The 11,892-nt window shown below is 47.4% G+C and overlaps 7 protein-coding genes across 12 annotated transcripts; 6 read left to right on the top strand and 1 right to left on the bottom strand.

The window, feature by feature from the left end:
• Window positions 1-612: 612 nt before the first annotated feature.
• H257_04884 (hypothetical protein) lies at window positions 613-1,131 on the top strand (the record flags this gene model as incomplete). Its single annotated transcript, XM_009829539.1, has 1 exon — window positions 613-1,131. One exon carries the CDS (start codon window positions 613-615, stop codon window positions 1,129-1,131), a length of 519 nt encoding a protein of 172 aa, XP_009827841.1.
• Window positions 1,132-1,159: 28 nt separating this feature from the next.
• On the top strand, window positions 1,160-1,663 carry H257_04883 (hypothetical protein; the record flags this gene model as incomplete). The annotated part of the gene is made up of 2 exons (XM_009829538.1): window positions 1,160-1,206; window positions 1,277-1,663. 2 exons carry the CDS (start codon window positions 1,160-1,162, stop codon window positions 1,599-1,601), a joined length of 372 nt encoding a protein of 123 aa, XP_009827840.1. The 3' UTR covers window positions 1,602-1,663.
• A 468-nt stretch (window positions 1,664-2,131) lies between these two features.
• On the top strand, window positions 2,132-2,613 carry H257_04882 (hypothetical protein). The gene has a single exon (XM_009829537.1). The coding sequence runs from the start codon at window positions 2,175-2,177 to the stop codon at window positions 2,400-2,402; it is 228 nt and encodes a 75-aa protein (XP_009827839.1). The 5' UTR covers window positions 2,132-2,174; the 3' UTR covers window positions 2,403-2,613.
• A 371-nt stretch (window positions 2,614-2,984) lies between these two features.
• On the top strand, window positions 2,985-3,980 carry H257_04881 (hypothetical protein; the record flags this gene model as incomplete). Its single annotated transcript, XM_009829536.1, has 1 exon — window positions 2,985-3,980. The coding sequence occupies one exon, from the start codon at window positions 2,985-2,987 to the stop codon at window positions 3,837-3,839; it is 855 nt and encodes a 284-aa protein (XP_009827838.1). The 3' UTR covers window positions 3,840-3,980.
• Window positions 3,981-4,187: 207 nt separating this feature from the next.
• Window positions 4,188-5,515, top strand: H257_04880 (hypothetical protein). Of its 6 annotated transcripts, XM_009829530.1 has the most exons (6): window positions 4,188-4,442; window positions 4,494-4,636; window positions 4,688-4,773; window positions 4,823-5,160; window positions 5,222-5,304; window positions 5,360-5,515. In XM_009829530.1, the coding sequence occupies exons 1-6, from the start codon at window positions 4,237-4,239 to the stop codon at window positions 5,431-5,433; spliced, it is 930 nt and encodes a 309-aa protein (XP_009827832.1). In that variant the 5' UTR covers window positions 4,188-4,236; the 3' UTR covers window positions 5,434-5,515. The 6 variants fall into 6 exon arrangements, with proteins under 6 accessions (XP_009827832.1, XP_009827833.1, XP_009827836.1 ...); XM_009829531.1 differs by having other exon boundaries at window positions 5,222-5,515; XM_009829534.1 differs by having other exon boundaries at window positions 4,688-5,160.
• A 4,164-nt stretch (window positions 5,516-9,679) lies between these two features.
• H257_04879 (hypothetical protein) lies at window positions 9,680-10,573 on the top strand (the record flags this gene model as incomplete). The annotated part of the gene is made up of 2 exons (XM_009829529.1): window positions 9,680-9,739; window positions 10,148-10,573. The coding sequence occupies 2 exons, from the start codon at window positions 9,680-9,682 to the stop codon at window positions 10,493-10,495; spliced, it is 408 nt and encodes a 135-aa protein (XP_009827831.1). The 3' UTR covers window positions 10,496-10,573.
• Window positions 10,574-10,633: 60 nt separating this feature from the next.
• Window positions 10,634-11,313, bottom strand: H257_04878 (hypothetical protein; the record flags this gene model as incomplete). The annotated part of the gene is made up of 2 exons (XM_009829528.1): window positions 10,634-10,649; window positions 11,042-11,313. 2 exons carry the CDS (start codon window positions 11,311-11,313, stop codon window positions 10,634-10,636), a joined length of 288 nt encoding a protein of 95 aa, XP_009827830.1.
• Window positions 11,314-11,892: the final 579 nt, after the last annotated feature.

The following is an 11,892-nucleotide window of genomic DNA, read 5'->3' as shown; positions in this document are numbered from 1 at the left end:
GATGATTGGCTAGCTTTTTGCTTCGTTTTGACCAACCACAGAAGAGGAACCGATGAAATCGTGCATTGTCATATCATTATTGCCACCACTTTACTGTTAGAGAGCATCTCCAACGGTAAATTCTAACCTATTGCTAAAGCATAGGTTAAAGTCAAACTTCGTTTTTACGGTTGCTATTTTGGCATTATCCGGACTTTTTAGCAACAAACCCTCCGGATAGTGCAAGAGTTTATATTCTATATCCGTAACTTCGAATTGAAAAAGAAATAAAAAATACCGTTGGAGATGCTACTCCAAATATCTATATAAGTAATCCGGATACATCCAAGAGGAAGTATCCGGAAATTTGGTACTGTTAATTAATACATGTAGTACGAAGTATTAATACTTCGCCTGAATGTTGGAAGTGGCACCAACATCGGAGTCTCCTCGAAAATAATTTTCATTTTTCGACGTCAAATTATACAGTAAACTAATTACTGCGGCGTTAGTTTGTCAATTTTGCGCAAATGCAAATTGCAGCGACACTCGGCATGTTCACGGTCAACGACAGCGCCATAATCCAATTCCTCCATACCAGCTCATTTCGACCTTGACGCGTACTTGGCTCGCATGCATCACTCCAAGGAGCAACTGGCTGAATGCCCCTCAAACTCTATCGCCCACCTAACCATGCTTGTGCAGCACCACCACGAGGCCATTCCGTTTGAAAACCGTGCGGCCTGCCTAGTGTTTTCCGTCGACCCGGCCCACGCCGACACGTCCATTGGCGAGCGAGTTTCATTGCATACTGCAAAGATATTCAAAAAGCTCGTTCTGGATCGTCGTGGTGGTTGGTGCTTTGAGCAAAATGCATTGTTCACGACGAGGTTGCGCGCGCTTGGCTACGCCGTCGAGACGATTTGCGGCGACGTGGTCACTCCCGCGATGGAGGTAGCCCATGGCAAGTACCTCGACAAGGCGATGACGCATATGCTGCTTCTCGTCACAACCAACACGAGCGACCAGTTCCTTTGGGACGTTGGCTTTGGTGGCCGCGGCGAGTCCCCCATTCCCATCCCCGTGCCGCCGTCCGCCCACCAGCCATCAACCTGCCAAGAAGACGACGTTGGCCTCTGGGGAATCCTTTGAGCTTCGCCGTGTAAAGTTGAATCGGCAAATGCACGACGATACGTGGTCGGGAATGTACACCACCACCACCGTCGAGTACGGCTCCTCTAGACAGCGATACCGACGAAGGACTTTCCTCAACCGATTACGCGTTGTGATATCAAAGAGGCCCGAACCATCCCGTGTACCCTGTGAACGTATTCTCCGCCAACCCGACGCTGGCTCACGTTGACTACGAGATGGCCAACTGGTATAGCTCGACTCGTGCACAGAACCGGTTCACCCAAATTCCCATTTGCTCCAAGCGAACAACGACCGGATTCCTGACCCTGGCTGACCGCGAGTTTAAGGAAACGAAGCATGGCGATACCATTCGGTCGAAAACCATTGCCTCGCGCGACGAGCTGATCGAATTGCTCCGGACAACCTTCGAGCTGGAGCCGCCCACGCTGACTGGCACAGCCGTAACATCGTCGACAAATCAACACTAGTAGTAATTGCTGATGGCTTGAATGCTACTGGTATAATGTATGGAGGACGGGCTGAGTTCGCGCGAGGAATCGTATGTATAAGAGATTTCTGTCTAACGTTATGTCGCAAGAATGTTCATCGCGCATGCTTTACCGCCTCGCCGTAGAAGCGCATCGACATCATAAATTGGTGTTGCATACAGCCAAAAGCCAAATCAGTCATCAGCACTCAATTATACCGTCGTTCCCCGAATGATGGAGCCGGACAACTATTTGTCAACCCGCACTACCTACCGGTAGAGATGGAGACATTTCAGCTAGTTAACGATATTGTACAGCAACCTTACCTGGTAGCTCTGACATTCAATGCAAGCCACCGCGTTTTATGGAGGAATTCTTGACCCGATCAGGCAAAGAGATGAGTGAGTTGATGACATGGCAGGTTGGTGGCACAAGCCGTAATCATGTGTTTTCATTGGTTCGCAGACGAAGTGACCTACATTCTCGATCGCGACGCTTCTTCGAAAGATACCACTCGGAAGTTTCCATCAATCAAAATCACGCACCACGCGTTTCGTTTCAGTTCTCATTTTCATGTCCACTGCCAACATGGCCAACATCACCACCACCACCAACCACGCACCGCCTCTGCAAGCAACGGGCGAAGCAATCCCCTACAGTCACCCACAAGGGTCCCCTACCAAAGCCAATTTGTACTCGACGTCCTTCAGTCTTCGGGACTGCGAGAGCTGGTTCTGCCTAGCTGGCGCGTTCTACGTGGCCTCCGTATGTCTACAAGTGCTTCAAGCCTCCACTGCATAGCCTCAACCGTCGCATCCTACGAAACACCTTACGTTATTTTGTAATTTACTTCTCGATCCGCCTTGACATGTCTGCAAGCTGTTGTTGGCTCAACGAGCGCGGCGGAATCATTCGAATCGAGAACCTTGCTTAGGGCAACACGGATTTGCCCTAAGCAACACGGATTTGACTGGGCCCACATATGTCACAGTTAATGTTATGGCAGCATCAATCATGTCCAAACTCTGCACTGCTGTGGATACGCAAAAGCGTCCAGAAATGGCTGCACCACAGTTTGCCAATTCAAAAGCAAGAAGCGTCCGACCTAAAAGTTCCACATCACTACCAAAATCATCATCCAAGCAAACCAATTTGCTCTGGTTGGCCCTTACTGTATCCCATCTTTTTGCACCACTTAATTGCACAGCCCGAAATAGACTTTGATATGGCTGGTTGTCAACGCGTCCAACCTGGCGTCCGCTTTACAGCGTGTAACGTTATCGTGAATGTGCTGGACTCGACACTTGTGATCACCAATGTGGGAATGCAGGTGCTTTTCACTCATACGACCATCATTCATATACAAATCGCGCATTTTTTATCATGACCACGACCGCCACCAACGTTCTCCACATTGCCGCCTTTTCCAACGGCAATGTCGGCGGCAACCCCGCTGGTGTGTGGATCGGAGACACGCTCCTGCCTTCTGCAGACATGGCGCGTATCGCTGCGGAGGTCGGGTTCTCGGAGACTGTGTTTGCCTCTCCAACCGGCGACAAGTCATTCCGTGTCCGGTACTTTTCTCCCGAGTCGGAGGTCCCATTCTGCGGCCACGCCACAATTGCCCTCGGTGCTGCCTTGGCCTACCAGCAAGGCGATGGCATCTTCGCGTTGACTTTGAACGACGCTACCATCTCCGTGGAAGGCAGGAATTCTGACGAAGGCTGCTACGTGGCGCTGCAGTCGCCGGCTACGCACAGCCAACCCGCACCTTCGGATCTCGTCCTCGACGCTCTGAACCTGTTTGGTCTAAGCTATGACGACCTGGACAATACGCTGCCACCTGGTCTCGCCCACGGCGGCGCCGACCATTTGGTGCTGGCCCTTCGTAGCCGGGCCACGCTTGCAGCCATGAAGTACGACCTCGCTGCGGGACGGAAACTGATGCAAAGCGCAGGTTTGGTCACGATAGTGCTCGTGTTTGCAGAGTCGCCCCAGCGTTTTCACACGCGCAACCCGTTTGCGTCTGGAGGCGTGTACGAAGACCCGGCCACTGGTGCCGCCACCGCTGCGTTGGCAGGGTACCTTCGTGATTTGGACTGGCCGCACGGCGGAGTCATCGATGTTGTTCAAGGGGACGATATGGGTATCCCTTCCCGCCTGCGCGCGGAGATATCGAATGTGCGTGGCAGTTCCATCTGGGTGTCTGGCATGGCCCGAATCATGACTAACGTTTAAATCAGCGCTGTCGTGTGGTTGTATTGTATGGGATCCCACAGGGTAATGCAAGGAGGTTACAACCAGGGCCAATATACTGAAACTTGGAATTCGTAGACCGCAGGTATTAATTATATTGATTGTGCTTTCAGCCAAAATTCCAAATCTACTGGTTGATTTTTTGTACTGACTGCAACATTTCACATTATTTGAAGTCACACACTAATTCGACAGTTTCAGGAGTTTGATTGGCCACTTGAAAGTGTTCTGGCCTGTGATTGGCCGGTCGGTAGTCTGTCGATTTACAGTTAACGTTAGGTTTTTCGAATCGACTTGACAATCAAATAAGAAATGCTGGGCTCATGTGATAAACACTCCGGATACCCAATGGTGTGTATCCGAACAGCTCGCAATAATTATGGCGAGCGACAGCGCTGCTGTCAATCACGTGGATGCAGAGGATGACGATGACTCTTCCGGGGAAGCTGCGTTGGGAGGAGCCATGCGGAATGCTCTGCGCACGGCTATCACGCGCATCCGTCTACAGAATCCCATCGTTGGGTCGTTTCCCAGAACAACAAAGGTGCCGACGAAGGCGGTGGCGTCGGCATCGGACAACCTCAGGTATGCGAACCGAGTCAGGTATTCTGTCCATGCATGTTGATGTATCGACAGCTTCCTCATGGACGTGACGGGGTACGTCAAAGAAGCCAAGGACCAAATCGCAGAGAAAACGTCGTCCAAAGCCAAAGCTGTCAAGCTGGCGCACTGGGCCACCACAACGTGGGTGCCCAACCTCGTGCGGTCCACCATCTTAGGTACACGTGCCCCACGTTTGACAAACGCTTGTGCTATACTACGTCGCTTAGGCAGTGTGACATGGACTAGCTACGAAGTGACCACAGCACACCTCGTCGCTACGTCCCCTGCACTATCTACAGCATCTGACCTGCAGGTTCACTTGCAAGGTCAACGCATCGAGTGTGTATCACATGGCCTCGTAGACGTTGCTTCCGTGGGCATTTGGCGTGTCGGTCGTGGCCGGTACGGTCGCCGGCTCGCTGCACGGAACTCTCTGGTCCGTATCCGAGACAGCATTGGCCCGGTTCAAGCGCGAAGCAAGCAGTCCATTTCGCGTTCGTGGTGTCCTCTTCAGCCACACCTCGACGCATTTGGCCATGTTTGCCAGCTACGAAACCACGAAAACTTTCTTGATGCATCAAGTTGAGGGGGATCACACGGACGTCCAAGGCGCGGCGTGCATCGTGGGAGCGGCAGCCGCGTCCGGACTCGTCGGGGAACTAGCCACGCACTTTGCAGCTCCGTTCGAGCACCAATCCTTGTACGAGCTTGATTAGTTATTTCGTAGTTTGTTTGCTTAGTAGTGACTTTGTCTGGTGTAGTGCGGCTGCAAGGCAGGAACTTCGAACTCTTCCGCTACCGTCGCTCCGAAGCATGGCCCCGTCCGGCTTGTCCACCATGCTAGGTAAGACGATGCCATGATTGTACCAGTTTGCAACGGATGGAGGGTGTGTGTGTAGGTTGGCTCGCCTACGAGTTTGCAAAAGAAGCGCTTGAGGCACCGTCCCATGCTGAAGTACAAAACCATGGTTAGCTTAGAATAGTGCGCCACGAAAATCGTAACAATAATGTTAACTAGTTAGGGCTGGTCTGGATGCCACCCCATAAAATTATGCCATTACCTGTTTTGGCAAGTCTGCAAAAATTTCCCAAAGTCTCATATCCCATGAGAAAAAGGAGAAAAGAAGAATCTACAAAGTTGTCTGGATACCAGCTAAATGTTGGAAAAAATATTCGATTTCCGATTGATTGTGAAGTGCAGCATTTCACTGTCAACGTGAACGCAAACCTCCATAATAAAGTTGGACCAAATCGGTCCATTTTTTTATGCCATAAAACCCCCGATTCTCAAGAAAATTGTGGTATAAATTTTTGAACTTTGGTGGCATCCAGACGCACAAAATATCGAAATATGGAATAATATTTCGATTTTGGCAACTTTTCTTCGAAAAACGGTCATTTTATGCCATTTTTCGTGGCATCCAGACCCGCCCTTAGTAAATAAAAATTTACTATGGGCGGGTCTGGATGCCACGAGTAAATAAATATGTAACGCAAACGTTGGTAAAATCGAGAGTCGAGCACACTGCAAGTACTGTACCGTAGTTGGGTGATTGTTTTGTACGTGGGGCTGTTATTGTCGATTTTCTTCAAATTTCCCAATATTGCATGGTTCGTTCAATCGAGCACAAATAGAGCAGAGACATCTGATTGGTCATTATCCACTACGTCCTTTCCAGTAGAAACTCGAAAATGGATTGTAGCCAATCAGCGACAAGTAATTTCGGATGGACCAATGGGAGAGATTGGTGCTCGATTCGCTCGGCGAGATTCAATTGAACGGGGTCCGGAAATTCATACCGAATCTCCAATAATTGACATTGCATTTCCTTGTCGAGCATGTTGCGACACATGTGCAAGTTGATCATTGTTGAGAACTTCTCATACAGTATTTTATTCGTCATGTAGATATTAACTGTAAATACAGTATTTTATTCGTCATGTACATATTAAATACAGTACTACGTAGTATTTTAATCGTCTGTAGATATTAAATACACTATATATTAAATACCAAATCCTGGGAATAATTCCCTCATTAAAACAACAGGCCCACCATTAATTTTACCCAAAAAAATCCCTTCCACAGCCCATAGCCCTGTAGGCTGGTACAGCACTCCGTCCCTGCCGCTGACAAGTGCATACGATGCTAAATCCCTGGTGTTATCTGCATCACCAGTGGTTAGCTATCGTTAACCAGTGAGTCGCACTTCACTAGTAAGAGGCGAGGAGGTCACTGTGCAGTATAATGGGTTTCATATAAACACCCAAGTTGAAGTGTCTTCTGAGAAAATCAGTGGTACTGTTTACTAAGGGAATTGTACTAGTACAATCTATCCGAATCTTCAAGTACAGCGCATACTCATGTCGCACCTCGCGATTGGCCAAACAGTTAATCCCAAGGATTAACGAATACTGACGTTGTACAAGTACGGTATTAATAACGTTATTACTGGTACATATTACAAAATACCTACCCAGACTTAATAGCTAGGTCCTCGTGTTCACAATAACTACTCTGGCGTCTGAATTTGGTTTTACCAATACTACTTGTAGTTTGTACGATATGAATTTATTTTATTCTCCGAAATCTGATCTGCGGTCCTTACTTCAGCTACCCCAGACGAAACAAATCATAGAGTACAGTAGTTACTACTCTGGTCCGATATGTTTGTCCAATTGTTTTCTCATTGGCGGCATTTTTCTAAAAAGTGCTATTGGAAGCAGCGGATTGGTCCACAAGAAAGCGCAAGATCTCCACATTGATTGGCTAGTTTCTGTCCTTTCCGAATCGTTTTCCTCGAGAAATTACAACGCTTCAAAGTGAGCCCCTCAGGTCACGACATATAAATTCATCCGGGGAGCCACCACTACTCATTTCTCATTCTTCAAACATCGTCCCAAGCATAACTACCCCATCAAGCATGCCTGAGGTCCACGCAGAGCTCACAGCACCGCACAACTATGTCGTGAGGACCGAAAGGAACCTTAAGCCTACCGAGCGTCGCGCCGTGTACGAACAGCTCCTCGAACGAAGTATTGGAGGCAAGCTTCCTTACGGAGCTATCCAAGATGTTGCACGTTGGTATTACTGCCATTCCAGGACCATCGCACGCATTTGGAAGCAAGGACGGCTCTCTCAGAGCCTTAGCCATGGACTTGCCGACGTCGCAACAAAAATGACGGGTATTACCCCTTTAATTTAATATTCCATGTCTCATATATCAACACATGTAATTATAGTGTTCTAAAGGTTAACTCGTTTAGGGAATTGTGGGCGCAAGAAAACACGAACCACCGAGGAAATCAAGGCCGCAGTTCAGAGTGTCCCTCATTACCAGCGGCAGACTCTGCGTGCTTTCGCTGCGAATAGCCAAATTCCAAAGACCACCCTCGTCCGCCACATGAAGGAGCAGAACAGCCTCAAGGCCCGGTTCAGCTACGTCAAGCCTATGCTGACCGCCGAAAACACCCGCACAAGACTGGACTTCGCCAGGAGCTTCCTTCGACTCTTGTCAGATGGGACCACTGTTTTCTCCATCATGCACGATGTTGTGCATGTTGACGAAAAGTGGTTCTATCTGACAAGAGTCAAGAAGAAATTCTACGTGTACGACGACGAGGAAGTCGCAGCCCGGTCGGTGAAGTCAAAGCACTTTATCACCAAGGTCATGTTTCTCGCCGCTGTAGCACGGCCCCGCTACGACCACACAAGGAAGACCTTCTTTGACGGCAAGATTGGCGTCTGGCCGTTCGTTGAAGTCGTCGCGGCGAAGCGAACAAGCAGGAACCGTCCCAAGGGTGCCCCCGTGACCATGCCGCAAAATGTCAACAGTGACGTTTACAAGTCGTTCGTGTTGGACAAGGTCGTTCCAGCAATTTGCGAACGATTCCCCGTAGGCGATCTGCGGCGAGGTGTACGAATCCAGCAGGACAATGCGAGTCCTCACCGACATGTTACAACGGCGTTGCTACGTAGCTCTGGGGTACAAAATGTCAGTGTGATTAACCAGCCGCCGAACAGTCCGGACTTTAATGTCTTAGATTTAGGGTTCTTTAACTCTATTCAAAGTCTACAGCATCAAAAATGTACTCGAACCATCGAGGAACTAATTGATGCTGTCAAAGCCGCGTTCTTTGAGTTGCCAATGGACACTGTGTCAAAAACATTCATAACCTTGCAAAAAGTGATGCAAACGTCCATTGAAATGCTGGGAAGTAATAACTACACGCTTCCTCGCATGAACAAGAACGCTACCATTGCCGACTTAGCAACCTATAATGTTCAATGTGATGCATCCAGTCTTGAAGGCGCACTACTTCAATTGGATCTTCGCCTTGGAGAAGAGTCTCAACTGGAGGAACTGGTGAATTCCCACCAGTAAGTGGACCTCGAAGTATAATAAAAATTCATTAAATTTATGTTGGTTGTTATGATATTTTAGAGTTCGATACAAAAGATAAGATGTTTTGGACATGCTCGGTATACTTAAATGAAGTCAAAACAAGCGGACAAATATACCGGACCAGAGTAGTATTGTGTACGGGTATGGTAGAACTACAGGATTATTTTTAGTACAGTACTAAAAAGTAGCGGTATCCATGAGTGCGTAGAATACAATGTTGTTTCGAGTACAGATGATCGGATTTGTAACTTTGTTAGTCATCATGTCACCACCACAGTAGCTCGAACGATGACTTGATAACGTTAAAAACTACTCTGCTACTAACTTACTGTACTCCGGAGTACTATTAATAGTAACGTTATTTGTATACTGTAGTATTCGTATTGCAAAGTGATTGTTTATTAACGTTGAATAATGCCAATTGTTGCAATACAACTTTTTTTGTTTTTCCGAGAATGGCTATAATTCTTGATTGAGGCATCGTTTTTGAATACCGAAGTGCCCTAAATTGTAGACAATTTTCGGGGCAATCCACCAATTATTAACGCGCAATGTATTTCGCACAATTGAGCTGTATACAGCTCTTCATAGATGCTATAACGTAAATGATCAATTTATGATACACTGATCAATTTATGATATACGCAAAGCAACCAATCAGGAGGCAGAAATCAGCGAATTACCCTAAACACGCACTTTCGAAGCGTTTGAGTATACATAGATTAAGTATAATTGATCATCGAAATAAGTGTAATTTTGCTTGGAAAATGTAAATTTGACCGTGTTGATTACCGCAAAACTTAATACTTTCTAATGGAAGAAGCAGCCCTGCATTTCAGCTACAAGCATCAAGTGTATCGAGGAGATTTGAAGGTTCTGCTGAGGCACCTCTCTTAAATGTATCAACAATTGATCATTTACGTTAGGTGTGCCAATTGTTGACGTATTATTTTTTTAACCTATGGCTACGAGTATACATATTCAGAGGTTTGTTCTGTGATTGGCGCTTGTCCAATTGGCACCATTAATAGTTATGATTTCTATTGAACAAAAATATGAAATTCCGCATCACTGATTGGCTCCAGTTAAAATGATACTAGTACGTGTATAATTGGGATATACCCATTGGCACTAAAACAGCTGCAATCGGATTGGTCCAAATACCAATTTCTCAGGTTTGGGTACTACTGTAGTGTGCGCGTGGCGAGTACGTAGTACCACTGTAGTACAAAAATCATGGGTTGGGACATGTTCCTCTATATGTACACCAACCTTCTCGAGCATTCGTCAACTCCCCTCAACACACTCACAATGAACGTTCATCGCGACTCGATCTTGTTGCTCTACTTCACTGCGTCCGCCAAATTCAGGCACATGTATCACACCAAGGACTTGTACAAAGCCGAAATCAACGAAATCAAAACCATTTTGAAAGACATTGGCCAAAGCCGCCGCAGACCAACGCTCTTTCGACCTCGACGTGTCGAGCCCCCTGTCCCTGAATGCCCCGAGTACCAATCCAAACGCATCAAAGTGTCTGGTGTGCGGGTGCCATTTTCCATTCATGTGGCTCGCCGATACATCCACCGATACACGAGCCTACCAACTATCCACGAATGCGAGGCATGAAGTGCCACTGAAGTCCTCCACTAACAAATGTATGTCGATGAAGTGTAATATAATGTGCTGTTTGCACTTGTTCTTGAACACGTATGCTCCTCTCGATGGATTACGACGGTTCATGCAACGTTCCTCATTACGAGATGTCTAATAGTGTTGTTGCCTAGTTCGGCATCAAATGCCTTTGAACACAGTTGCTTTTATGTTGTTGGTACATTCAAGGTACCAGTAGCGAACAGAACGACTCTACCTGGTAGCTAAACTTGTCAGCAAGTACGACAACGTAGTAAGCTCCGCATGAAATAGTTTCAATGAGCACGTCTACCAATAGTTGGTAGATTAATCAACACCCCTACTGTAGCAGCCTTTACAATTAACAGCCCTCACCATTCTTGCAAAGCCAAGGGTGCGACGTAGTACCGACCGTTCACTGACTTCGTTTTTCCGACGAGATATTTCGAATAACGTTAACGTTATTGATGTACTAGTATTGTGCTTTTCACCTGTGTTGCCCCTTGTATTGGCACGTTAATGCCCCACCTAAAAGGGACGTACTCGCGCAGTTCCTTCTTGCTCGCAGGGTCGACCTTGGAGTACGCGACGGGGAAGATCCAGCGCGCGGACACGCGGGACGTGAACCAGTCGCCTTCGGTCAGCCGCTTGATGAGCAGCAGCGCCAACTCGGCCGCGTCCGTGACGACATCCAGGACCTTGTTGATGGACGCCACGGCCTTGTCACGGATTGCAGTCTCTTCCGCGGTTGCAAGCACTTCGAGCGTTAACTGTGTTGTGGTTGGAAATCGTAGTGCAAGTTCCACTACCTTCATTATTTTATCCAATCAATGATTTTTATGGTTTTGATTGGACATAAATACACTGAGGCAGACATACTTGTGGAGAGGTGCAGTCGTCGACACAATGCCCAAAAGGCACACATGATTCCAAGGGTATCGTTATGTGATGGACGAGTTGGTGGTGGTATACAGGATTATTAACTTTGCATCACTTGTGTACGTAATCACTACAAATAAACACGTAGCATGAGGAGATGAGTGAATTGGTTGCTCCTCTTAGCATCATCCATCCTCCAAAGCTTCCTTGCACGCCGATGGGACCCCAGCATCAAATGGTACAATCAACTATCACTGCCACACATCGTAATCCATTTTCACACAATTTAGAGTGTATTTGATGGAGTGGTGGCGAGATGCGCAGTGCCGGTGGTCACAAGCGCTGCGCATGTCATCACCATGCCACCAAAACACCCTTCTAGTGAACAAAGTAGTGTGAAAACTTGGTGGCCGTTGGTGATCGATTTAGAGGAAACACAGAGTCGATATGACATGGCTAGTCGTGGTGATGTACTGCATGTACAGTACAATGGAGTGGTGGGGTGGTCACATGTG

The sequence above is a fragment of the Aphanomyces astaci genome (assembly GCF_000520075.1).
Source record: "Aphanomyces astaci strain APO3 unplaced genomic scaffold supercont1.9, whole genome shotgun sequence".
NCBI lineage: Eukaryota > Oomycota > Saprolegniomycetes > Saprolegniales > Verrucalvaceae > Aphanomyces > Aphanomyces astaci.
This window is presented reverse-complemented; position numbering and strand designations above follow the sequence as displayed.

Bases quoted from the DNA above. Each gene is read 5' to 3' on its own strand.
- H257_04882 (XM_009829537.1), top strand. From the start codon at position 2,175: ATGTCCACTGCCAACATGGCCAACATCACCACCACCACCAACCACGCA.
- H257_04880 (XM_009829530.1), top strand. From the start codon at position 4,237: ATGGCGAGCGACAGCGCTGCTGTCAATCACGTGGATGCAGAGGATGAC. The intron at 4,637-4,687 runs GTACACGTGCCC...TACGTCGCTTAG, and splicing joins CGTGCGGTCCACCATCTTAG to GCAGTGTGACATGGACTAGC. The intron at 4,774-4,822 runs GTTCACTTGCAA...ATGGCCTCGTAG, and splicing joins CTACAGCATCTGACCTGCAG to ACGTTGCTTCCGTGGGCATT.